The sequence below is a fragment of the Gopherus flavomarginatus genome, chromosome 7, assembly GCF_025201925.1.
Source record: "Gopherus flavomarginatus isolate rGopFla2 chromosome 7, rGopFla2.mat.asm, whole genome shotgun sequence".
NCBI classification, from domain to species: domain Eukaryota; kingdom Metazoa; phylum Chordata; order Testudines; family Testudinidae; genus Gopherus; species Gopherus flavomarginatus.
In genome coordinates, this window is record NC_066623.1 from 113389879 (window position 1) to 113416150 (window position 26272).

Genomic DNA, 26272 nt, shown 5'->3' on the forward strand with positions numbered 1-26272 from the left:
TTGTACGACACTGCTCTGTGTCCCTGGAGTAGCCTCTTTCCATCGTGGCCCTGGAGACTGTAGTGTACATATTTGCATTCCTTTTTTTGGAATGTAGTTCTGCCATAACAGATTTGTCTCCCCAACATGCAATGAGATCCAGTACCTCCCATTCAGACTGTGCTGGAGCTCGTCTGTGAATCCGGTCTGCGTGATCTCTTGTGATGGTGGACTCTGCATGGTCGCCTGTGCTGATGGTGACCACACAGGAAATGAAATTCAAAAGTTCTCGGGGCTTTTCCTGCCTACCTGGCTAGTGCATCAGAGTTGAGAGTGTTGTCCAGAGCGGTCACAAGGGAGCATTCTGGGATAGCTCCTGGAGGCCAGTAACGTCGAATTGCATCCACAGTACCTTTAACCCGGGATTGCGATCTTGATTTAAGCGCGACTCCACTTGCTGAGGTGGAGTACAGGAATCGGATTAAAGAGCCCCTTAAACTGGAAAAAAAAATGGTTTGGTCGTGTGGACGGAATCTTTTTTCGAATTAATTCGGCTAATTCCGAAATAACAGACTACTGTAGACCAGGCCTAAGAGCCAGTATTGGTGCGCAATGAAAAGCTGAGTAGATCACCTGTAGTGCCACTGAACCTAGATTGACAGAAAGAATCCAAATACTTTAACAGCAGCTAGGAGCTTTTCACATGACCAAAAATTTTATATAACTTTTGTCATATTTAAGATTAATCTCATTAAGTTTTGGCTCACAAAGTAAAGAGTCTTTAAGAATCCACAGCTTTTTTTGACACCTTTAAAAAGGTAGATGTGACTGAGATTTTTCTTGAGCCAGTCAATCCGAAGTTTCTTTTCATTTCATTTTTGCATGAAACAATGTTAACTTGATTTTCAAATCAAAGCATATCTGAAAATCCCCTTTCGAGTATGTGTCAGTATGGGTCTCACTGTAAGTGTTCATGTGTGTGAGATCAGTGTCTTTTAAATTGCAGTGCATGACTTTTTGACCTGGGATAGAGTGATGCACTTTCTATATCCTGGAGTCCTTCCGCACACACTTGTAGGAATGGATATATACTGCACTTTAGAAAAAGGAAAAGATTGCACTCCCCAGTGCCATCCCTTGTCAGACCACTGCCACTGACAGAGAAGGATACCAAGAAGAGCCAGACCTAATGTCAGAGCAGTAACATCATCCTATTTCACCACCTAAATACCTTTCATACTCATTACCTGATGAAGAAGTCCCCTTAGCATTAGTACCGGTGCCAGATGACTCCATGCTACTTATGAGAATTGGGGAGAGAGGTCTGTCATACAAGAAATATCTCCTAGGTTGTTATACATATTGACAAAGTTTGGCCTGGGCAGGATCGGACTCCCAGTAAATGACGAAAGCCGACCACAATACCACGAACTGTAAAGAGGGTAGAGAAGAGGTACTGAGTTCCTCAAAAAGGGTTCTAGTACTCTTGCTCCCTCCCTGACACAGGCTCCCTGATTTTCATACCAAGAGAAAAACCGTAGGTATAGCAGGACTCACCAGCTGTCTTTCTCCTCACTAATGCACCTTGCTCTCGCAGCAAGCCAATGTTGAGGGGACTGTCGGGAGCCACATTAGAACCGTTGACACAGCATGACTTTCAGAAGCCTCTCCACCCTGTCCACCAGGCATAATCTACCACGGGTCCTATAGAGATCGTCGCCAGTGGCTACCTATCCAATGTGACTCTTTAACCCCCTACCCACCCTCCTTCCCTCTCTTACAAAAAGTGGCTTTGGTGTTTTGTCTAAGTCCCATGGGGAAGTACCACCAGAATTCTAGGGAAAATCCTTCTGTTCTAATACTTTCTTATAGAATCATAGAAATATAGAGCTAGAAGGGATCTCAAGAGGTCACATTGGTCCATCCCCTGCCCCTGCTGAGGCAGGGCCAAGTATGCCTAGACTATCCCTGACAGGTATTTGTCTAGCCTATTCTTAAAAACCTCCAGTGACTGGAATTCCACAACCTCCCTTGATGTAACCTATTCCAGTATTTAACTATCTTTATAGTTTAAAGTTTTTCCTAATGTCGAACCTAAATCTCCCTTTCAACCGATTAACCCGTTACCTCTTGTCCTACTTTCAGTGGCTAGAATCTGGAGAACAATTGACAACCTTCTTCTTTTATAAGAGCACTTAGCATAGTTGAAGACTGTTAGCAGTTCCCCCTCAGTCATCTGTACTCAAGACTGACTATGCCCAGTTTTTTTTAACCTTTCCTCCCAGGTCAGGTTTTTGCTGACTCCTCTGGACTCTCTAATTTGTACACATCTTTCTTAAATTTGTGGTGCTTGGAACTGGACACAAGATCTGTCACATTTAATGCTTCCCTCCTATCCATCTTGTTCCCCTTAATAGCACTTGTAAATATCCAGGAGGTGAGTTACCATCACTTCATTATTTATCTCACAAGAGGTACTAGCATGAGACAGTGTTTGGGGAAGTTTGTTACAAAAAAGGAAAAAGCCTGGCTGACTTAACTACTTGCCACGTTTTTCTTCAGAGGGATGGACAGTACCTTTCTGCCTCATTTCTTCTCACCATTAACTGTGCAGTGTTTGAGTGGCCCCAAGTGAAGTTAGTGTAGCTATTCAGAGACCTAAGCCAAGCTGGATTTTTTTTAGGAAGGGTAAGGGGGAAGTAGAGGTTCTTACTAAAAATATGGTAATTAAAAATATGTATTCCCTTACTTTTTAGATCAGTATTGGAGTATTGTACTAGTACATGAGAACTTGAGTGAAACTGACAAAAGTGAAAGTAACTAATCTATGTTCACTGAGAAATGCAAACATTAAAACGAAACATGTTTTCAAATCTAATTGACATATATCTACTCAGTTAAATTATTGATTATTAATTTGTATTCTACCACCTAGGAGCCCTAGTCATGAACCCAGGACCCCATTGTGCTGAGCACTGTACAACCTGGACAAAAAGCTTTCCCTGAAGGAGCTTTCAATCTAAGTATAAAACAAGAGGAAAACGGATATAGACAGACCTAAAGGAGAGTACAAAGAAACAGTGAGAAAATATTGGTCAGCGTGGTAGGCAGTGGGAGATTGGGATGGAGAGAGCACAGGTGCAGGTAGAGCCAGTGAGAGATTTAGCAGGATGAGGATGACTAGGACTGTGGTGAGCTATGGGTCAGAGGCAGATGGACAAGGTTACAAAATAAGTAAACTTGTTAAGGTCAGGCTTATGGGAGCTGTCCCTCATGTAGCTGGAATGTGTTGTCCCACCCTGCCAAGGACGGGGGAAGAACGTGGCTGGGCTCCACCACTGAGAGGATCTGGGGTGGGGGACACACCGGGACAGGAGCAGTTCTCTGGTATTTATAGAAGCTCCCCCGCAGGTAGCTAGAGTGCATTGTCCCACCTGCCAAGGAGGGGTATTGGTAGCGCACAGGTAAGGACACTTACTTGTAGAACGTGACATTTTTAATGAGTCACTGTCAATCTGTGACTCATTTTGCAATGCAGAACAACCCCACCGTGTCTAATCCAGCGAAGTATTGTTTCACTGAAGTTAAGACATAGTATTTATACTAGACTTTGTTTATATTATTTTCCTTGGGAACCAAATATTTTGTGAACTATTTAAAAGAAGGGTGAGGGGGAAAGTCTTCAGTCCCCAAACACAGCTTGATACACTTCATGTGGTTTTAAATGGATGTTTTTGGTATGTGAAGTGTCCAGGCTTTAACTAACAAAAGGCAGGAAATTCAGAGTTCTGGCTGAAACTCTGTCGTCAGTTCATCCCCTTGCACCCTGATGTAGCAGGCGCATAATCCCTGACCCTGCAGTTCTCACAGAAGGAAAATGGACAAAGGTGTCTGGGAGTTTTGACTAAGTAAAGTCTCTGCCGCATTACTATCACCAAGTGTTTAAGCATGACGAGTCAGGACCCCCCCCACACACAAAAAAAGCATGAGGTGGTTGTTTTAAAAAAAAAATCATGATTTTTAAAAAAACAGGTTGGTTTATTTGACTTCTGAGTTTGAGCCCTTTACACTTGTATCACATTTTTTCCAGCTTTTTCCACAACTGAGAGACTTAAACATAATTTTTCCTAAAAATGAAAGTTAAGAATCTCAATTACAGGCCTTGAGAAGTTGGGACGTTAAGAAAAACAAGTATTGCATGAGTTGGCCACACTGGATTGGACCCGTGGTATGCAGAATCACTTGTTGCTCAAAGCTGTCCTGATGTGGTTATAGGAGAGCTGGTGTGCCTGCTTACGGTACCATGATTTTGAGGATAGAAGGGAGTTTTAGGGCTTGTTTATGCTTTGCAGTGGTGCAGCTGTGTCGCTGTTAGTGTTAGTGAAAATGCTACCGACACTGGTGGGAATTCTCCCATTGGCATGGGTACTCCCCCTCCCCGAGAGGCAGTAGCTATGTTGACATAGCACTGCCTACAATGGGGGTTTAGTCAATATAAATGTGTCGCTCAGGGTGCCGCACCTCTGAGCCATGTAGTTATACCAATGTAGGTTTGTAAAATAGACCAGGGCTCAGTCAGAATTCTGAGTTCCCTTCTATTTATTAACATAAATCAAATTCTCAGTGATGTTTTTCACATACCACATACGTGGGAGAGTTTCCTTGTAGTTATGCTGATTTTAAAAAGATTGATTACAATGCACATTTCAGAATGAATTGAAACTATTCTTGTGAAGCCATTGGTTCATTGTGTGTATATCTGTTTTGACAGTTTAAGGCCTGGTCCTATTTACACTTGTATATAGTCACATTAACTTCTTAAAATGAAACACGTGTAATAGTGTTTTGCAGGATTAGGTCCAAAGCATAGCTCTCTTAAATACAAATGGTTTGAGGTTTCTTTGGAGTAAAGCACCAAAGCTGTGTTTTGGGGAAGAAAGTTGTAAGTTCCATCTGTATGTTCTCTCTCAAGTTTCTCCTTCTGTCACTTGACATGACTACATTACTAACTCATTCTTCCTCAGAAAGCAGGACACTATGAACTTATAGCCTGCAAATTTAACAAACCCTAAAACACAAACTTCGCATTGTCCCATTCTCCTAGAGGTGGAATGCTCTGAATGGCCAACAAGGGACTCCAGTTTAACTTCTAGTTGCCATCTGCTCCCTGAGCCCCGTAGGGAATGGGAGCACTGTCAGTTCAGAAAGCTAGTGGGGAAAGAGGAATTCCCACTGTCAGTCAGTAGTGACCAACTGTTTAGGTGGCATGAATGGACTGCAAAGAGTTGTATCCAATCTCCTTGCACCAAAGGGATGCGAACCATCAAGCTGGCTGTTGACTATAATGCTGGAGTGGAAGAAACAAGGAATCAGTGAGGCTCAGACAAACTTGCAAGACCTGGCTGGGAGTGAGGAGAAGGAAGTAGATTATAGTAAAGAAGAAAAACTGCTTTAAATCGAAAACTGCATGGAATGAAAGCATTATAATTGGACACACTAAAATAACACTGACTTGAAGACAGAAACCGAGGTTTTCAAAAATAGGAGTCTAACTTTAGGCTCCCACGTCCATGTTTAGGCAGCTAAATAAGTGGCCAGATTTTTCAAAAGTGTTGAGTATCCACTTCAGTGGGAGCTGGTGGGGGCTTAGCACTGCTGAAAATTTGGCCTCTTATTTAGGTAACTAAATATGAACTTGCGAGCTAAAGCTAGACTCCTATTTTTGAAAATCTTGGCCAGAATGTATTGGATTTACTTAGTGGACTTACCTCTCTATGGGAGTTTGTTGGTAATTTGTTTCCTCAGTTTCTCTGTAATTCTGCATGAAGGACCTTTTTTGAGACAGTTGTGTATTAAAATAAACTGATGTGTTTTGCACCAGGCGTGCCAAATGTGCCACTCATGGTAAACTCTCCCTCCTTCCTGACTTCTCTCTCCAAGTGACCCACTGAAACTAATTTCTGGCTGCTAGCGTTTGGTGTTACTTTCCTGTCATGTTTCAGCAGTGGAAGAAATTAAGATTAGAAACAGAAAAGAGTTTAATTGCGAACAGCAAATTCCATTGTATATTCTCCTCCCTCTCCCCGCCCCCCCCACAAGATATTTTTGTATTCAGCCTGAAACTAAATCCAGTTCTTAGCTTACCAGGCCAGTCAGTCTCATTCATCTCAGAAGACCAATAAATAAATAAATCTGGCATTGTAGCTACCTAGCATCTTTAAAAATTATTATTTAGTTTAATAGGTATGAGAAGCAATACATTGACTGTTGAAAGAGAGAGGGAAATAAATCTGTATGCTAAATTTTCAGGGTCAGATTTTTCTCCGTTGCCTGGTGTGTATTGGTAGTTCATCCTGACTGGGTACTACTGTCCTTGCATATATCTAATATTAGTGCCATCTTTTGGCATTTCCTGTTTTCTGATATTCTTCAGCAATTTTACTATTTTTTCTTCCACCGTAAATATGATTGACATAACTATTAAAACTTTGATTTACAACTAAATATATCCTTTACATTATCTCTTTGTGGTATCTTTTTTTGCTACCTAGGAGGGTATGCTAAAACTACATGCATTTATTTAAGCAATTATATAGCTTAATATTTTCAGATTCTTATTAACTGTACATTGTAGTATAAGATGGTGATGATCATTACTCATTTACTACATAATTCACCTTTTCCTCATGATTTGTGTCAAGCTGCATAAGGATGGTAACTGCAGTTTAATTAAACACATCAGCATATAAAATTAAACAAAGCATCCTTAAATGTTTTGGATACACAAACTTCTATCAAAACATGTTTCACCTTTACAACTAAATGATGCATTAAACAAAGGGATTAACTGAAGTCAATGAATTAAACTGATTATTTCAGGTCAGCCTTGGAAAATTGTCAAATATGCCTGAGAAAAGTGGATTTTAAGTTCCTACTTAAGTCTCTTGAAAATGAGACAGTCTCCTAGGTTACTTTTTAAGTAACAAAAATTTAAAAAAATCCACTTTTTAGCCACCCTGGTAGAAATTACCAATATGAATCTGGGGCAGAAAATAAATCTTCCTCTATTTGTACAGTGCAGGGCACAATCACTGCTCAAGAATTGATACTGCCTGGTGGGAGTTAGTACACTCTGGGTATAGATGTCGGGCTCTGCTTCTGCTGAACTGATTGAAGTCTCAATGTAGAGTTGCTCTTGCTGTTGCCTGTGACAGCAATAAGGTACTTTGTCTCCTCCGTGCATATGCAATCACTCCATTCCAGTATTAGTTTGCAATATCTAATGTTCTTATTTTCATTGTGCCTAAATCTGGGTTGTTACTTGGTGCAGATGGGTGGTGCATGCAGATTATAAGTTTGCTTTTGTTGGTTAGACTGTTTCTCATTTCTGTTTTTCTATTACTATAAAGACAGGAAAAATGGTTATCAAGGTCAGTTGCATAAATATACTGGGAGTGTTTTCCGGCTCCAGCAAAATAAACTCATTTCCTGGAATATTTTAAGCATGGATATGAATATGTAGTGAGCTTCCTCAAGCCTTTCTTCAAGAATGTACATTCTTATTACCGTACACCAGCAACTGAAACCTAGTCTATAGTAATTTGTTTCTAGCTATCAGACCAGTAAATGAATAAACAAATTTTAGTTAGCTGGAACATCATGGAAAAAGGGGAAAGGATGGAATTGAGCAAATCTTGACTAGAAAGGATATTGGAGCTATTGAGCAAGGTGTAGGAAGACACTTTTTTCCTTTCCAGTCCTCACCTTCCCACCCACTTTTTATATCTAGGTGCTGACTACTGTTGCCATTATGTAGCACTTCACAGAGCAGTGCAAACTGATTTGTGTGACCCTTTGGTAAAGTAAATACCCTCCATGCGTGTGCCCACACAACTATCTCTTTTAGAGATGGGCAAAAGACACAATTTGTGATCTGACCAAGGCCATAGGTGAATGGCTGGCAGTGCTACAGATACACCACTGGATGTCCTGGATTTTGGTCCTATGCTCAACCATTAGGTCACATTGCCTGTCTGATCACACCAGAAAGTTTGGCCAGCTACTATAAATAGCTGCAACTTCCTACAGCATACTAGGACTGTGAGCTTGATAATTAACTTTTTTTTTTTTAAATCCCATGATTGGGCCCCTCTGTGATCCCCTGTGCAGGGTCTCTTTAGCTTCATACTTGAGAGGTACTTGCCTGCTCCACCCCATTGCTATGATGCACTCTGTTATAGTTCTTTTCATGACTTCCACATAGGTAATTTCATCACATCTGATGCCCTGCAATGCACTTGTGTAACACGCACCCTCAGTAGTGGGTTATGCAGGTCCCTTCTTGTTCCCCAGTGTCCTGGCACATCCCAAATTCAAACATCCAATGTCTGCTTTTCATCCTTGATTATTTACTATTTGTGTGGTGCCAGCAGTGTGGTAGGCATTTCTGACATGTAAGAGATAAGATCACTGCCTTGAGCAGCTTGGACTAGATGGCTTGCATATACATTTTAGTTTTAAATTGTACATTTCTTAAATAGTAATGCAGAACTTTTTTGATTTAATTTTAAAAACAGTAAAACCAACCCTGTAATCTGAGCTACAGCATGGCAGTTTGTATTAGCTGATATCTGAGCTTATGCTAAAATGGTGTTTTGGTATTCCAAGCCTGCATATTTGAGCTGATAAAGCAGTTATAAAAACTGGTAGGTGCCCAGTCCGTGGAGCTAATTATGCCTGCTGAGGCAGAAGGGTAGGTTGGCTGGCTAGAATAGCCTAGTTGTCTTGCAGACAAGAGTCCCGAGCAGCGTAATTTACCTTAGGGCCAGTACAAGTCCTCAAATCCTCCCAGCAGGCCAATAATGTCACTGGAGATGGTGTTCAAAAAAGAAAATGTTTTTATTGTATTTTTTATTTCAAATGTCTTAGAAATAATAAAACTTATACGACTTTATACAATTCTTTGCCTACTAGAGAGTTGTTAGTGTTTGCCAGACACCTGGCAATGCTTCAGTTCTGTCAGTTTGTTGCTGTTTGGCCTCAGTGACTGAGCAGTTGAAACCTTCAGGATTGCAGCAAGGTGTCCATCAGATAGTTGTGTTCGGTATTTTGACCTGTTTATGTTCATTGTGGAAAAAAGTGACGGTGCCTCCATGGCTGACTCTGCCCAGTGACTAGTGATGGTATCGCTGTCCCTCTCCCCCAGCCAATGGGAGCTGCAGGGGGCGGCACCTGCAGCAGACAGAGCTGGCAGCGTGGCTGCATGGGGGTGTCCTCCGCAGGCTGCAGTGGGGAGGTTCTCGGGCCGCAGATGGCCTGCGAGCTGGGACTTTGAGACCCCTGGTCTTAAGTCTAGTCAGTCACAGAGGCTGATGAATTTGATGGATGTCTGGTTAAAATATGGAAAGTGAACATTGTGCTCCATTTTCCTTTAAAATGGGCTATTTTAAAACTTTTTTGATACGCATAACATCCAGTGTGTAAAAAGAGCTGATCTTACCTTTTATTATTGAACACAAGGATTAATTTGTACTTACCTCTAGCATTAGGAATGATGTGGGTCTGCAAGCTTCTTACTCTTGATGCTGCCAAAATCCTGGGCTATGCACTTGTAGTTTAATGCCTGTAGTTCTTTGGTATTATTATGCTTGCTTGCCCAAGCCCATGCTTCAGCCTCTCCATGCTGTTGCATATCATGCAGTCAGGCATTATCTTTAACATCCCCTTCTTAGTTTACTTTCTCTGTGCTACACTGTAAGATCAACTCTGTCACTCAATCTGGTACCTCTCCTCCCCTCCCAGTCCCTCCATTCAATTTCTTGCTGCTATTCATTCTGCATCTGCTATTGCCAAATGTTTTTTTTCCCATAGTTCCAGTTCTCCAGCCCTTCCCATTCTTCACTTCTCACCCAGTTCATCATTTTAAATGTCCTTTCAAAACATACTGTCCTTTTCCCCACCTTCTTAAGGCTAGTGCTGTAGAGCATTGACATTTTTGCTACCAAAGGGAAATACTGTATTTGTACCATTGTTTGACTTGCTGCTCTGTTTCTACTATAATCCTCGCCCAATACTTTTGTATTTAAGGTGTTATATAAATAAGGTTTGTTGGCAGTGTTGTGTTGCCATGCTGTTCCCAGGATCTGAGAGAGACAAAGGTATATGAGGCAATACCTCTTAATTGGACTAACTTCTGTGCATCAAATGCCTCAGCAACAACTATATCGGTGAAACCAGACAATCACTATGCTCTTAAATGAACTTATATTTAAATTCATAACTCTGCTGGAAACTAAAAATGTGGAGTTCTCAGAGACACTGGTTTTATGGCTGATTACAACAATTTGTAATACAGCCTGCTGCTCAGTGAGTGTGAACCCCTTGCCTGAGGCGGGTGTGAAGGCTTTAATTATAACAGGGTTTAAAAGAGAACTGGATAAATTCATGGAGGTTAAGTCCATTAATGGCTATTAGCCAGGATGGGTAAGAAATGGTGTCCCTAGCCTCTGTTTGTCAGAGGATGGAGATGGATGGCAGGAGAGAGATCACTTGATCATTACCTGTTAGGTTCACTCCCTCTGGGGCACCTGGCATTGGCCACTGTCAGTAGACAGGATACTGGGCTGGATGGACCATTGGTCTGACCCAGTACGGCCGTTCTTGTGTTCTTTACCTTTTATGTTTAACAATCAGTCCCACTGTGTATTTGGCTCAGATGCTTTGGTTAATTTCCCCATACCGAAGGAAGAGCTCTGCGTAGCTCAGTGTTTGTCCCTTCCACCAGTTGGTCCAGTAAAAGATATTACTTCACTTACCTTGTGTCTGATTTAACTGAGGCTATGTCTATACACCACAGTAAGTTGACCTACGGTACACAACTTCAGCTACATGAATAACGTAGCTGGAGTCAACATACCTTAGGTTGAGTTACCCTGGGGTGTACACCGCGGGGGGGTCGATGGGAGAAAATCTCCCTTCGACTTACCTTATTCTTCTTGTCGAGGGAGGAGTACAGGGGTTGACTGGAGAGCGATCTGCAGTTGATTTGGTGGGTCTTTACTAGACCCACTAAATCGACCGCTGGTGCATGGATGTCAGCGTGTCAGTCTCTGCCATAGTGTAGACCTGCCCTGAGGCGTAACCTAAGGTCATAGCATAGGTGAGTAGTGTAACAGATAAGTGTCTGGGGTGGCCTGGCTGAAGGTGACTCAACTGAATTGTTCTGTTGACAGAGATCCTGAATTCAGTCTTAGCCCACAGTTGTGTGACTATGAAGGGGATGACCAGTGCAGCAGAGGACAGTGTTGAAACTGCCTGTGCTGCTGTCATAGCTGCTAGACCTGAGCTTTAAGTATATTTTAGTGGGATTATATGGTGTATTCATTTTTGGTTTTCTGTGTGCCCTGTGGTTGAGTCAGAATCTGTAAAGTGTTGCCAACTGTTTATGATTTTATCCAAATCTAGCAATATTGGTGTCTTTATACAAGTCCCAGCAGGAGTCTTGTGGTTGCCAAGGCTCTCTGTTCTCAATTACATATTTTTTTTAATTTGTTGTTCAAAGGGAAAAACCTTGAAAACATGAATCCTAAAGGCTAACAACCAGAAAGGTTCTGTTTATTTGCCAGCACTTACTATTTTTCAGAATCTCATGGTATTTTAAGGCCTGCCTCATGACTTTTGAATGCTTGGGCTTGACAGTACAGCTATAGATAACCTGTAGGGATGCTGTCATGGACTCACGTCGTGCCCACAGAAGCAAAACTACTTAAATTGTGCTCACATTGTCCCTTGCTACAGTTCAGTAAAAGATTATTTTGCTTGCTGTGTCATGTAACATGAAGCTATGCTATCGCAGGCCTGACTGGGAATCTGTGTTTGAGCCACACCGCACACAGGCTTGATCATGCTCCTGCACAACCGATCTTTCATGGAGGTTACCCTCCTGGGCCTGGGGGCAGGGGAGAACACTAAAAAGAGGTGTAATAGAAACTTGGTTCTGTTGAACCAGCATGCTTAGCTGTCACTTTGGCAACAAGACCATGGCTAGATTTCACTGTGGATAAATGTGTAGGAACAGGATATTTTTACCTTAACTGCAATACTAGGGTCTGTTTCATGCCAGTGCTAATCTTGATGCATTGAGTCATAATGAAGGGAAAACATATATGAAACTAAATAACTTCTTTGGATATCTAGCAAATGAATTTAACAGAACCCTTCTCTCTTGTTACTGTTAGTTTTGTAATCTAATTGTCATCAGTGTCTGTTGCGTTGCAGGTTAATGATACAGAATTTGTATATCTGTCATGAAAAGGTCTAGATGTTTCTCAGTTTTGCTGTGAAGTCGCTTTATGAAACTTTTCCCCGCAACATCCTTTCCTTTCACTCTTTCTTACCACCTGACATGATCTATCCCCCGCTTGCATGTACACGCATAGGATATATCTACGCAGCAATTAGACTCCTGCGGCTGGCCCATGCCAGCTGACTTGGGCTCAGGCTGCAAGGCTGTTTAATTGTATCGGAGACATCTGGGCATTGGTTGGAGCCCGGGCTCTAGGACCCTGTGAGGAGGGAGCGTCCCAGGGCTTAGGCTGCATCCTGAGCTGGAAGCCTACACAATTAAACAACCCTGCAGCCTGAGTCAGCACGGGTGTCTAGTTGCAGCGTAGACATACCCATCCAGTACCTGCTGCTGTTGTTACCCTGCAGTGTTGCTTTGAGACAACTGCTGTGCTGCAGCCACTCTCATTTTGTGTCGGAAAGTCCAGTGTTCGTCAAGTAAGAAGGACTTTCGTAGCTTCAGCATATTCTTATCACACAGAGCTCGTTTGTGGTTGTAGCAGGGTAAACAGCAAGTCTCAGGGACAAAGCTTCCTTTTCTTTGGTTGCACTAGCAAATCGGATGGAATATTTGTAATTCTTTGTGTATACAACAGACCAGCAGATAAACACTAAAGGCTAAACAGTATTGTTCAGAAATGACAGGTAACTCTTGATAGTGGGGGGCATAATTTAAAGGTTGGGGGGGCATGTGACCCCCCCCCCCATGCATCGCCTCTGGGCTGAGGAGCAACAGCAGAGCCAAAAACACCAGGTCAGTGACGCACAAGTGCCTCAGGGAGCAACTCGTGGCAACCGTGCTCCATATGCAGGGGGAGTCACCGGCTAGTGAAGAGACAAAAGTGTGTCTGGGGCGCAGCTCGGAGCTGTGCCGCCTGCGGGGCACCAGCCGTGCAGAGGTGGCCCAGCTCAGGGAGCAGGGCAGGGAGGGCTGCTGGGCAGCCAGCCAGTGCTATGGCTCCCACTGCACGGAGAGCCCAGCGCACAAGCGGGCCCTGTGGCTCCCAGGAGCTTCTGATTAGCCTGCTCCTGGCAGAAGGCAATGGGTGCACTCCACAGTTCGAAAACCGTTGTGCTAAATGGAAGGCAGAAATCTTGGGGTGGGTGAGTGTGCACAGTCATGCCCCCCATACACTTCTTCACATCACCTCTAGCATTTTTGGAGAGCTTTGGAAACTAGGCCATCAAGTTGGCCTTGCTGCATTCCCAACCTGGTCAACCCTAACCAAGAGGACTGCAGCTCTGTCTTCCTCCCACTATTAATTTTGGCCCCTCCTAGTCCTCATCTCACCACTTTCCCCAGATAGGTTAGGGGTATAATCAAGATACTTTTGTCCAGTCAGGAGGGTGAGATAGGCTGTGCTCTATTTGATCAGTGTTGATTTACACAGTAGACCAGTGGTTCTCAGCCAGGGGTACATGTATCCCTGGAGGTACACAGAGGTCTTCCGGGGGTATATCAACCCATCTAGATATTTGCCTAGTTTTACCACAGGCAACCATAAAAAGCACTAGTGAAGTCAGTACAAACTAAAACTTAATACAGACAATGACTTGTTTATACTTCTCTATATACGATACACTGAAATGTAAGTACAATATTTATATTCTAATTGATTTATTTTATAATTATATGGTAAAAAATGAGGAAGGCAGCAACTTTTCAGTAACAGTGTGCTGTGACACTTCTGTATTTTTGTGTCTGATTTTGTAAACAGGTCATTTTTAAGTGAGGTGAAACTAGGGGGGGCGGTGTACACAAGACAAATCAGACTCCTGAAAGGGGTACAGTAGTCCAGAAAGGTTGAGAGCCACTGAATTAGACAATCAGGATAATTAAACATTGCCCTCCTTTAACACCTTCCACCTCAGGATATCAAAGTGCCTCAAAGACACTGGTGAATTCAGCCTCACAACCCCCTTGTGAGGTAGATAAGGAGCATTACTTCAGTTTGCATGTAGGGAAACTAAGGCACAGAGGCTGAATGATTGTCTTGAAAACTCGCTAGGACACACAGCAGAGTACGATTAAATGGTCAGTTTTCATCTTGGCAAAAGGTTAACTGCTAGGGCCACAAGGCACCATGAACTCTTAAGTTCAGTGTTTAATATATTTTAGTGATCTGAAAAGGGGGGTGATTAGTGAGGTAGCAAAATTTGCAGATGACAGTTATTTAGGTTTCTCAGAACCAAAGAGAACTGTGAGGATCTTGAGAGAATGAGTAACAGGATGGCAGACAATTCACTACCAATAAATGCGAAATAATGCACATTGAAAGAGGAAAATTTAAACTACTCATACACCTTACTGGGTTGTAAATCAACTATAGCAAATCCAGAAAGGGACCTGGGTGACACTGTAGACAACTCAGTAGAGACCTCTGCTTAATGTGCTGCTGTGGTAAAAAAAGAAGGGAAAAAAAGCTAATAAGATATTAGGATGCATAAGGAATGGGATGGTGAATAATAAAGAAAATATTGTAACGTCTTCACATAAATCAGTGATTTGGCCTTATCTGGAATATCCAAACTAAAATTGCAGAACTAGACGGGATTCAGAGAAGAGTGAGAATGATCAAGGGCCTGGAAAAACTGTCCTGTGAAGAGAATATAACCTTCTCCCGGTGATGAGATGACCTAAACTGGCAAATATCTGTGTGTCCTAGACCAGTCCCATAAATGACGAACTGGTCCGCTTTCATGAGACTGACCGTCCTGGCATGAGAAGACGGGAAATCATTGTGGGCTCCCAAAATCTGGCCCAAATGGTTGGGCATGAAGCCAAAGACCTTTCTTTTTTTTCTTTAATTCTTTTCAGATCTCTTAACTAGACTGGAAAGCTAGAAAATAACCTCTTTGCTCACGCGTCATCCTGATTGTTGCATAATAGTAAAAACTAATTAATTGCAAGGTCAATACATGATAATGCATTGACACTAAAACATGAACCTTTGGTCAGAGCATATTAAAAGAAGAAAGCAAATGCTAGGGAGAGAATATTGCATGTGTGTACTCATGCCAGGTGCACGTGGACTTCCTGGCTCTCAGGACAGCGAGTGCAGTGAAATTAATTGACATTGTTTCTGAATATATCTCCAGATTCAGCTAATCTTGAAATGTACCCAATAATTCCATCTAGATTTTGGAGTCACCTATTTTGAAAGATACCATGCTGCAGAATAGTCTTTTACCTAACCACTGGGTACATGCACTGTTTCTGTGGGGGCTCCCATCCTGGCCTAACAGTAGAATTTCAACAGCCATGTGCTGTTCTGAGTCAGTGTTTTGGCTCCAAAGAAAGGTAGATGTGTTCTCTTAGAAACAATAACCAAAAAAAAAACACCCTAAAACTCTAAACTGAACTGTTAACACCTAGGTCAGCTGTTAATTTTTTTTTTAATGGCACATCTTGTTTTGTGTTTTTCAGTACATCAACTGTGGTAATCTGGAACAGCTGTTAGATGGTAACCAGCATCTGCCCTGGATGGTGAGGGTGAAATTGGCATATGACATTGCTCTAGGACTCAGTTATCTTCACTATAAAGGCATTTTCCACCGGGATCTTACATCAAAGGTAACAACTATATAACACATGGAACTATTTAAGGGATATTGTGCTCTAAAAGCACCACTTTGCTGGCTAATATCCTCAGTTGCCTGGTTCTTCACCCCCTTCCAGCAGTGAAGCTCTGTTACATAAAATGTCATTTAAGGGATTGTGAGAGAAAGTTGAAACAGTTTATAGGATTAAAATTATTTTACAGAACAAATGATGTTGAGAACAGTTTGTCCAGAAACCTTAGAAGGAAGGTCACTTGTAAATGAGTTTGGATTAAGGTTTCTGAGAAGGTGGCTGCACAGTTGAGTTTTTAATTCATAATTACATTCAGTAATTTATTTAAAACGCTGAGCATTTAAGCATAAAAATCTAAATTGGATTAAAATCATATAAGGAGTTGAGGTAGGGGGACCATATTTCCCAAAGAGAAAACAGCACACTCCCAGCTGCTTGTCCGAGGGCCCCCGCTCCCCCCCCAAGACTGTTGCCCAGTTGCTGGAACCCTGCGGGGGTCCCACATGCTGGAGCGCTGCTTTCCCCTCCCCCCTGCCAGGCCCAGGCTGGCATCTCCACCTACCCCCTCTGTACCACACCCCACATTTTTTACAAAAGTGGGCATTTGTCCTGTTTTTTCTTGCCAACTGATCAATTCAGCAAGAGCAAATGGGACAGATGCCCCCTTTTGGAAAAAAAAAAAGTTGGGCCAGCTGGGCAGGGCTTAAAAAATAGACTCATAGACTTTAAGGTCAGAAGGGACCATTATGATCATCTAGTCTGACCTCCTGCACAATGCAGGCCCAGAATCTCACCCATCCACTTCTATAACAAACCCCTAACCTATGTCTGAGTTACTGAAGTCCTCAAATTGTGGTTTGAAGACCTCAAGCTGCAAAGAATCCTCCAGCAAGTGACCTGTGCCCCATGCCGCAGAGGAAGGCGAAAAACCTCCAGGCTCTGCCAATCTGCCCTGGAGGAAAATTCCTTCCAGACCTCAAATGTGGCGATCAGTTAAACCCTGAGCATGTGGGAAAGACTCACCAGCCAGCACCCAGGAAAGAATTCTCTGTAGTAACTCAGATCCCATCCAACATCCCATCACAGACCACTGGGCATACTTACCTGCTGATAATCAAAGATTAATTGCCAAAATTAGGCTATCCCATCATACCATCCCCTCCATAAATTTATCAAGCTTAGTCATAAAGCCAGATATGTCTTTTGTCCCTACTACTCCCCTTGGAAGGCTGACTACTCCCCTTGGAAGGGGACTGTCCCGGCCAAAATGGGACATATGGTCACCCTAAATTGAGGAGATTACTTGAAACCCATTTTAAAATCTCTCCGTTGCTTTTTATTTCTTCTTGTATTTCCCAGGTGGTGTCCAGTGGGAAAAGTAGAACAGTATTGGTCTCTCCATACCTTTAACCTTGGCTATCTTCTTTACGTCTCATTTTCACATTTCCCCTTTTCTCCACCTAACGTCAGCAAGAGTTGACCAGTCTACCTAAAACATCACATGGTCTGTAATGAGCTAAAAGGGAGACAAGCCCTCCTTCCCCATAGGATTAACTTTGTGGAAATAGAGGGAGGAAGTCACATGTGGAGTCTGCAGGCCCTGGGAAGGAATAGTGTCTATATCAAGGATTCTCAAACGGGGGGTTGGGACCCCTCAGGGGGTCGTGAGGTTATTACATGGGGGGGGTCGCAAGCTGTCAACCTCCACTTCAAACCCCGCTTTGCCTCCAGCATTTATAATGGCGTTAAATATATTAAAAAGAGTTTTTTTTTAATTTGTAAGGGAAGGGTCGCACTCAGAGGCTTGCTGTGTGAAAGGGGTCACTAGCACAAAAGTTTGAGAGCCACTGGTCTATATGGTATAGCTTGCAGGTCTGTTGGGATGCCTGTCACTGAACAACTCTGTGATTTAAAAAATAAGATAAATTTTGGTAAAAAACAAAACAAAACTTGGAGCTAGAACTTTTTTAGACATATCACTTCAACAAAAAAACTCCTGTCTGAGATGAACACTAAAGTTAAGGTTCAACTTTCATTTTTGTGCATTTTTTGTAAAAAAATATGTAATGAACAGCCAGGGTCGTTCATTCAATATGGAGCCTGTTCCCGAAATGCCACCACAAGAACAACTCAAAATACTGAGATGTATCAGTGACATTCATGACACAGGTGTAGGCAAGGAACTGGTTTCAGTAGTGTCTGCAAAGATTAACCTGTGGGGTGGATCTTTAAAGCTGGTTTTCTTCCTGAGTGTTCTACAGGGACAGAATGAAAGGCTGTTTGTGTGTCGTAACAGTTCCTGAGAAAACGACAGATATATTGTAGTGTTTCCTAACGTGTTTGGGTTGAAGTGATGTATTCTTTCAATCTTAACTCAAAGTTGATGATTTTTCTCCCTGGGAATATTTTGTTATAAATAGAGGGTTTTTTTGAAACTTGGGGAAAGTGTTGCGTGTGTGTCTATAAAATTCTAGCACAATAAATTCTTAAATGCAGGTGAGTACAGTCTTTCTTTCTGTAGAGTAGAGGTTTAGCAGTAGTATCCTAGTCAATTTTGTATTTGGATAATTCTGTCTCACTAACTTCCCCTTGCAATTTCAATTCCATGAACAATGTTCTCCAGTGTCTGACCTAAACTGTTACGTTGTGTTGCAGCATGGTGTTAAACAGATGTGTTAATCCTAGAAACACATCATTGGTGGGTGAAATGATTCTTCTAAGCAGTTTGTGAAGTATTAAAGAGCCTTTCAGATGCAAAAGTATAAAAGTCTGATTATTGACTTCTCAAAAGATATTTAGTTGCTGAAGAAACAGAAGATTGAATTGTTTGACATAACTTGCCGAAAGATTTCAGTTACTGTAGAACATGCAATAAAATGATGTACAATATTGATTAACCATAGGTACTCCATAAGAGTATTCTATTAATAATTTTCCAGCTTCCCAGGTCATAAAGAGTTTTAGTCCCCCTGCTCTGAAAATTTTTTGGGGAAGATAATGCAGCCTAGGAGCTCCTTTTTATTCCGTCTTTCTATCAAACAACCAATGTACGTAAAGAGAACACGTGCTGACATTCAGAATCAAAACCCTGCAGGAGTAATCAAATGAAAATCCATTTTTCAAGACCGCTGTGAATGCTCTTATTGTTTTAAAGCTTTGCATAACTGTTATTCTTGGTATCTGTCCTATCAGCACCTCAATGCTGTTCGTTGTTGAATGGTCTAAATCGGTGGTTCCCAGCCTGTTTTCTGCCACGGCACATCTCGACACCTTTAATTATTTTGAGGCACACCACCACATTTTCTCCAAATAAACTCATGAATGTTCATGAGCCAAAGTAGGGTTAAAATCAAAACAACCATGGTGGCTAACATTATATTGTCATCTGTCTTTTGTGCCAGAATTAACATTTTCAACAGTGGAAACTAACATTAAAGCTAAATTTAAAAACTCTGGACAAAACCATGCTCAGTGGAGACAGTGACATGTGCTTAAGAATAATATTTTGGGATGACAAGCAGTTAATAATTAATCATTTCTTCTCATTCCTAAAATATCTTCTCAAAGTGTGTGTAACTTTCTCCTCTGTTTTTAAATGCAATATCGTTAAGTCCCACACAGAGTATTGCCAACTTCAAGAGATCAAAAAATGAATGAGTCAGACCCCAACAAATCAGGAGATTGGCCCCCCAAACATGTGGTTATTTACAAAGAGATTATATTGGGGTTTTTGTCTAACAATTGGTGAACTGCCCCATCCCTCCCCAGAGCAAGAGAGTATCTTAATGCTGCATGCTCCCAAATGTATTGGCTATGAGATTTTAGCCCCTGCTGCAGGAGTTCTCACCCCCACCTTTGCCTGTCCCCTGCCCAGCAATAAATTGTGCCCCCCAACCTACAAATCAGCCTTGTGCCCCAAGTTTCCAAATCAGTTCTGCTCCCCGGCCCGCATCAGTTCTGTCCTCACCCTCCACCAGTCTGGTCCTCATCAGTTCTGCCCCTGCCCTCAGTTCAGTCCCCCCACCTCACATTTGCTTCTCCTGGGATTCTTCCTTTCTCCCAACTCTGGGGGGCTGCAGCAGGGTCCTTGGTCCCTTTCCAGGCTGGGGAGGGGCAGCTCCACGGGCTCTTTTCCCCACCCCCAGCCTATAAAAGTGGGGAGGGGCAAAGGAGCTGACATGTTGCTCACAGGATGGGTGGGGGACTTCGTTTCCCCTCCCACTCCCCCGCTCCGCAGACCAAAATTTTCTATCTTAATGTCACTTTGGGGAATGGAATATGATGCATGCATAATATTTGAAAGGGGCCTCATCCTGGAGAGCAAAAGTACAGAATGTGATCTGGCTCCAACACTAATTAAAATAAAGGAAAGGGTTTTTTTGTTCTCACATGTAGGTTTTTTTTCAAAAAATCCCGCAGCACACCTGTTCAGGCCTGATGGCACATCCTAATTTAGAAAATCCTCCACTCGAAGGAGAGCCTGCTAGTAGTGCAGCAGTAAAACAATCTGTGATTATGGGGTATGGAAAGGGCTATGAGAAAACATCAGAATTGATCCACAAAACCAGTAGGTTTTGTTTTAATAAACTCTACCTTTTGTGCTTTAAATAGGTTACAATGGAGGTTGGCAGGCTAAAAGCTTGAGCCAACAGCTGTGTTGTGAGTAGCCAAGCAGTACTGTCTGTGTTTCCTCCAGTTATGTGGTGAAGGGGTTGGTGGTCACACAAATACCTAGATAGGGTCCTTGTCTTCTCTGTTCTTCGGAGGAGAAATGTACAAAATCTCTGCTCTCAAATGGACAGATATTTGTGAATTTCAAGACAGTGACTTTTGTATTTCATGTTGTAGTATTGTGTTAGTTAAGCATACTTCAAATTGAAACAAAATGCTGTGAAAATTATTCTTTTTCAATGTACACCGTGCTGTTAAGAGTGAATTTTGCTTTGGAGGAGGAGGCTGTTCCCATTGTCAGGTTTTAAACCAAGTCAGAATAACTAACTGGAGCAGACACACATGAACTATGTAGGCCAAGTGCCTTTTGGCTACTGCTTTTGAAGACATGGCTAACATCCTGTGGTATTCAAGTGGCTTTGGATCGATGCCAGGACACTTACTGCAAATTCAGGAAAGATTTGACATGGTTTAGCCTTAGAATGGAAACACTGTGGCATGGCTTGAATTGTGTAGGTATGGGGTGAGCGGAACCATCATTTTAATGCTGTTTTGGTTTTTTTTAATTGCTCCTCTTTCTTCAGGAATGTGGAAGCCCCAAGCTGCTCCCCCAGCCCCATGTGTGGGGCTAGCCTGAGCCGCTCACCCAAGCCCTGCCTGCCTCCCATGCGAGGCTGGGGCTGGTGTCACTGCTTGTTCAAGCCCTGCCTGCCCCTCTCCCGAGCCCCCACATGGGGCTGGCATCGCTGCTCCTGCACCGCATGTTCCTCCTTACTCCACTTCTTTGACAAAAGTGGGCATTTGTTCCATTTCCTCTTGTGCAAACTGCAGTTTTTCAAATACTTTTATAACTTTGTCAGATTTGGTTGGATTATCCTGGGGGAAAGCAAAAGACACATCCCTGACACACAGGTCACTCACTGCCTGCCAAGGTTCAACTCCCTGCTCCTAAGGATGGAGATGCTAGAGTTTCTCAGCAAAAAAGTTACCAGTATTTAACACAGGCAAAACATATTTTCCCCATGCCTCTTTCTTGGAAACAGCTGAACAGTTTTATCTGAAATTTTCCAGAAAAAATCAGCCTGAAGCAGATACCTGCTGTGGAAAATTTCAACCCAAACTACTGTTTGGACAGAGTTACAAACAACTGAAAACAGGGTCTTAGAATGGGAAGTGTCAGGCAATCTTAACAGGTAGCACTACCAGCCTCATCTATAATAATCTGGTTGGGGTGAGGAGGGGGTGTGGAGGGATCATACTCTTCACCCTGTAGTGCTTGTTTCTTTTTTAAAAAGAAACTAGGCAGTTCAGTTTCAAATTTTGTTTTACAGTCATTTTTTGTCCTCATTAGTGTCTGGCTTTCTTGTACTAGCACAATGCTGGTATTTGGATCCCAACACTGCAGGGCAATGTTCACATGCACAAAGTTGTCGTTCAATGTGAGTAATTCTAATGCAGTTTTGGTACACTCTTATTTAAATGCAACATGTAATTTTTGGCTTAAATGAAATTGTCCTTTGGAAAACATGCTGTAATTTTAAACGTTGCCTACTGGGACTATGAAGTTGCTGCTGTTTACACTTCATTGTCAGCGTTGCTTTTGATCCTGATAGGATGGCTCTTTAAAACCAGCTGACACGTCCCAGTTGACTTTTTTTAAGTATTTTAACTAAGTAGCAGTCCTCATAGGATTGTGAATGAGTAACATTCCCGAATTTTTCTGCATGTCGTAGCCTCACTCTGTATCATAGTGAAAGATAAAATGGTGGAGATGCTTGGTCTGAACAACTTATTTTTAACTCTGAAGTTTGTGAATCTAATTATTTTCATCCATGTTTATGGAAAATAGTGTTGCATTTGCCCTAGTAGGATTATGCTGTGCAAAGCAGATATTAAGCTCTCATAACATACAAAGGGGCCTTTATGTTCTCTCACATCTGTCTCTGCATAAACAGCTATGTTAACCCTTTAGGGCTGTTGTACAGAGTTCCTTTCTTTTATTGAAGTGACTGTCTCAGCGAGGACTGAAGTCTCTCCATTTAAAAACAACAAAAAAAAAAAAGTCAAATATGGTGGTGTTGGGTTGTGTAAACCTCCAAAAGAAACAATGAGCCTCTTTATGGAGGTGTCCCACAAGAAAGCATAGAGAATTCATGTTTTATTGGATTGCGTCTTACACAAATAGTCTAATGGTAGGTTGGAAGAGCTTTGTCAAAGGCCATATTGTAAAGCAGCCTAGCATTTTATTTCATCGGCCATTCCTGCTGTCAGCCTTTCCATCAGACAGAGGTTTGAACTCTGTATATTATTAGTGGAACTTGGCATAAAACTTCTTTTCACTGATGTAATTGCTTTTTTTTGCCTTCTCCGGAACCTGAGCAAGATCAGCTTGGTCAGGTGTTGGAGTAACCGTACTCTGTGTGTTGCACTCTCTTTACTAAATAGTTTCTCTATTTTAATTTAGCCACTTTTCCACTGGTTAGCCCATAATACAGACTTTTCTCTTTTGATACCTGTATTTTGTGTTTATCTTAAATTAATTTGGAAGTTGAGAATGCATGCATAGTGATGTCCACTCTGAATGCAGCTCCTATCATCCGTATTTTTTATTATGGGACCGGCAGGAGACTTTTCAATAATTGCATCAAAGGTCCATTAACTATCTTGCACATGCTGTGGACTGACACTGCAGCATACCAGTTCCAGTGAAGCTTGGAGGATGAAGATGAATTCAGTGGTGCTGAGAATATTCCTGAAACCTTATTGGAGGTCTGGACCCAAATACCATATCATATAGAGTGAAGCACATCAGTGTGGAATGCTGTTTTTTCAGAAAATTGTTCTATTGTTTGGCATGAATCCAGGAAACTCTAAGGGTGAAATCCTGGTCCCATTGAAATCAATAGCAAAACTCCCATTGACTTCAGTGGGTCCAGGTTTTCACCATAGGTGGGGTTTGAAGACTCAAGGCTTGCCTACATACAAACTTGCACAGATTTAATTAATCACTTCAATTAAACTAATGTAAACCTCTGAAGGGACACCCTTATTTTGGGCTGAGTGTCATATTTCACCTGTTCCCAATTGATTTAAGCAAAACCAAAAAAGCCACTTTTGTACAGAAATAAGTGTGTCCCTATGGGTTTAACTATAGTATGTCTACACTGCAAAAAAGTGTGGACTAAACCCGAGTTGAGAAAACTTGGGTTAAAATACCAGTTGAAGACACAGCAACTCAGCTTTTAACTTGGGTAAGCAGTTTGAATACAACCCTGGCAGTCCTATATTCTTGAACTTGGACTGCTAACCCAAGTTAAAAGTTGAGTTGCCTCGCCCTCACCGGTATTTTAACCCAAGTTAAGAACACACCTTTGTGCAGTGTAGTTATACCCTCTCTCTCTTTAAATTCACGCCTCAGGTTCTACCAGAGCAGCTTTCCCAGCTAGACAAGGTCTCAGACTTCCATCAACAAAAGCAAGAAAATTTAGGCGTTCAGATATCTTCCTGGATTTAACCCTGAGCAGCACAGTGTGGCAGCACAGTTGATGATAAATGCTTTGTGTGTAAAATCTGAGGCCTCAGGATGCTCACACTGTCTTCTGGGATTATGTGAGAGCTCACTGGCAAAACTATCAAACAGAGAGCTCAGAGGTGCTGCTAGCGTGGCATAGTGTGGCCTTCTTAAAAGGCCCACTCTCGAGCCACCCTTTGCCTCAGAGAACCCAGTTTGCAAGTTTTGCAGATTCTCCTACATATCATTGAGTTTACAGCTGTAAGCAAACATCAGTTGGGAGCTATGCTGTGTTACATGTATCAGATTATGTATTACACGTGCATTATTGGCAATAGTTTAATGTTGCACTTGGGAGTTGAGGCTGATAAAAATGCCATACATCTTCATTAAGTAATTTCTTTAGACTGAGAGTTGGTACATATTGCTGGCATTGGGACAGGTTGTGACCAGGGCATTGAGGAGTTACAAGATCACTCTGTCATGTTGGCACAGGCCCACTGTTGCTTTTTGTGAAAATAAGGTTTTGCAAAACCTAAACCCAGTAGAAATGTTTCCATATATTTTTAATTCCAATAAAACAGTTTTTATTTAGATTATATGTTCCCCTGCAGTGTCTGTTAACCAAACTTTGGAGCATTGTGCTAGTACATGAAAGCCAGAAGGTGAAACAAATGAATCCATTCTCGCTGACAAAACTGAGTGAAATACAAAAAGGAAAAAAAAATAGTATTAATGGCAAGAAGTAAAATCTAGATTTTAAAAATTCCATTCATATGAATAATTGGAGTTAGAAGACTTGTTGGAATTTATAGAATATTATTTTTTTAAACCTGACATTCTTTTTGAAATTTGATCTTTGAATATTTAATGAAATTAAAACATGACACTGCATCTACCATGGGAAAGAATTGTACTGGTGAACTTTCTAGTGTCGGCACATGCTTATTTCTGTACAGAATACAATGAAATGCCACCTCAGTTTGAACCTTTACAGTAAGAGTTGAGATGTTTTATCCCTCTAGGATTTAAATGCATTTTACAATGAACAAATCCTTAAACATTGGCAAGCTGAGTGAATGTGGGCTTTGACAGGAGATAACAGAGGCCATAACTGAGACACTGACGTGCACTTCGGGTCAGTGTGGTTCACTTACCCTCGTAAAAATGTATGAATCCCAAAGTGAACTTTATTTGTTATAGTTTAGTCACACGAAACAAACAGGACTTTGGAACTAGGAATCTAAGGCACCGTGTTCATGAGAGCAGCATACTTAACCTTTTAATCAGAAGGAGAAAAAATGTATTTACTTTATGGACTGTGCTAGTGTCAGCTCTGGATGTAATCAACGGTGACCTGGACTTGATCTTTCAGACAAGAGCATCACTATCCTCAGCAGTTCCTTCACTCAGACAAGCTAACGCGGTGGGGATTGGTGAGGAGTTTTTGTGCATCCAAGCAGTATAAAGCTAGCAAACGGAGTTTCGTGATGCACGGTGCCACCCTGGGGAAGTCTGCAGAGGCATTGCTAACTGTCACTGCCCAGTGTATCTTTCTGTGGGTGGCACGGAGCAAGGAATGCAGAAGTGGAATGAATTCTTCTGTAGGGAGTGGGGCAAAATGAGGAGGTCAGAGAAACCCAGGAAAACAAGAGACCAGCTGCCAGTTCTTTCAGTGAGGAGGAAGATACCTTGCACGGATCCTTTCATTCATTTTCTCCCCCAAAACACTGTCTGTGCTCCAATGCTACGGGTCCTGAGTCTGCTAAGCACATGCTTAAATGTTTTGCTGAATGGGGGCCTTAGAAAGGAAAAGATGCTAAGTCTCTGATTAGCTATTTCCTACCAACTACATCCTTTAAATGTGCAGTGGGACTATGTATTTGACTTGATTTGAGACTTAGCAGTACATTCAGTTTCCTGTAACTTGTTTTCTACCTGAAACTGTTAGTGTAAATCAACAAGTACCTTTAAAATACAGCTTCGTAAATGGTTAATGTAGCAAAATTACAGTATGAAAATATTTAAAGGTCATGCTTTTCCTCGTGTACTGTAAAGCCTACTAATGGGTGTACTGTGTTCTAGTCCTGCCTGGCATACCCCATAGAGAATCTCTTGTCTTGTTGAACAGTGTTTATTTCAGGTTTTACCAGTACAGGGACGAAATCATTTTAGCTCTTGCTGAAGCCTAGATA

At 41.9% G+C, this 26272-nt stretch overlaps 1 protein-coding gene across 4 annotated transcripts in view; it reads left to right on the plus strand.

The window, feature by feature from the left end:
• TESK2 (testis associated actin remodelling kinase 2) overlaps positions 1 to 26272 on the plus strand; it is a 115877-nt gene that overhangs the window by 65863 nt on the left and 23742 nt on the right. For all 4 annotated transcript variants that reach the window (XM_050961146.1, XM_050961143.1, XM_050961144.1 and 1 more), the window contains exon 5: positions 15749 to 15895. In XM_050961146.1, the coding sequence (XP_050817103.1) occupies positions 15749 to 15895 (147 nt within the window). The remainder of the gene's footprint in view (positions 1 to 15748; positions 15896 to 26272) is intronic.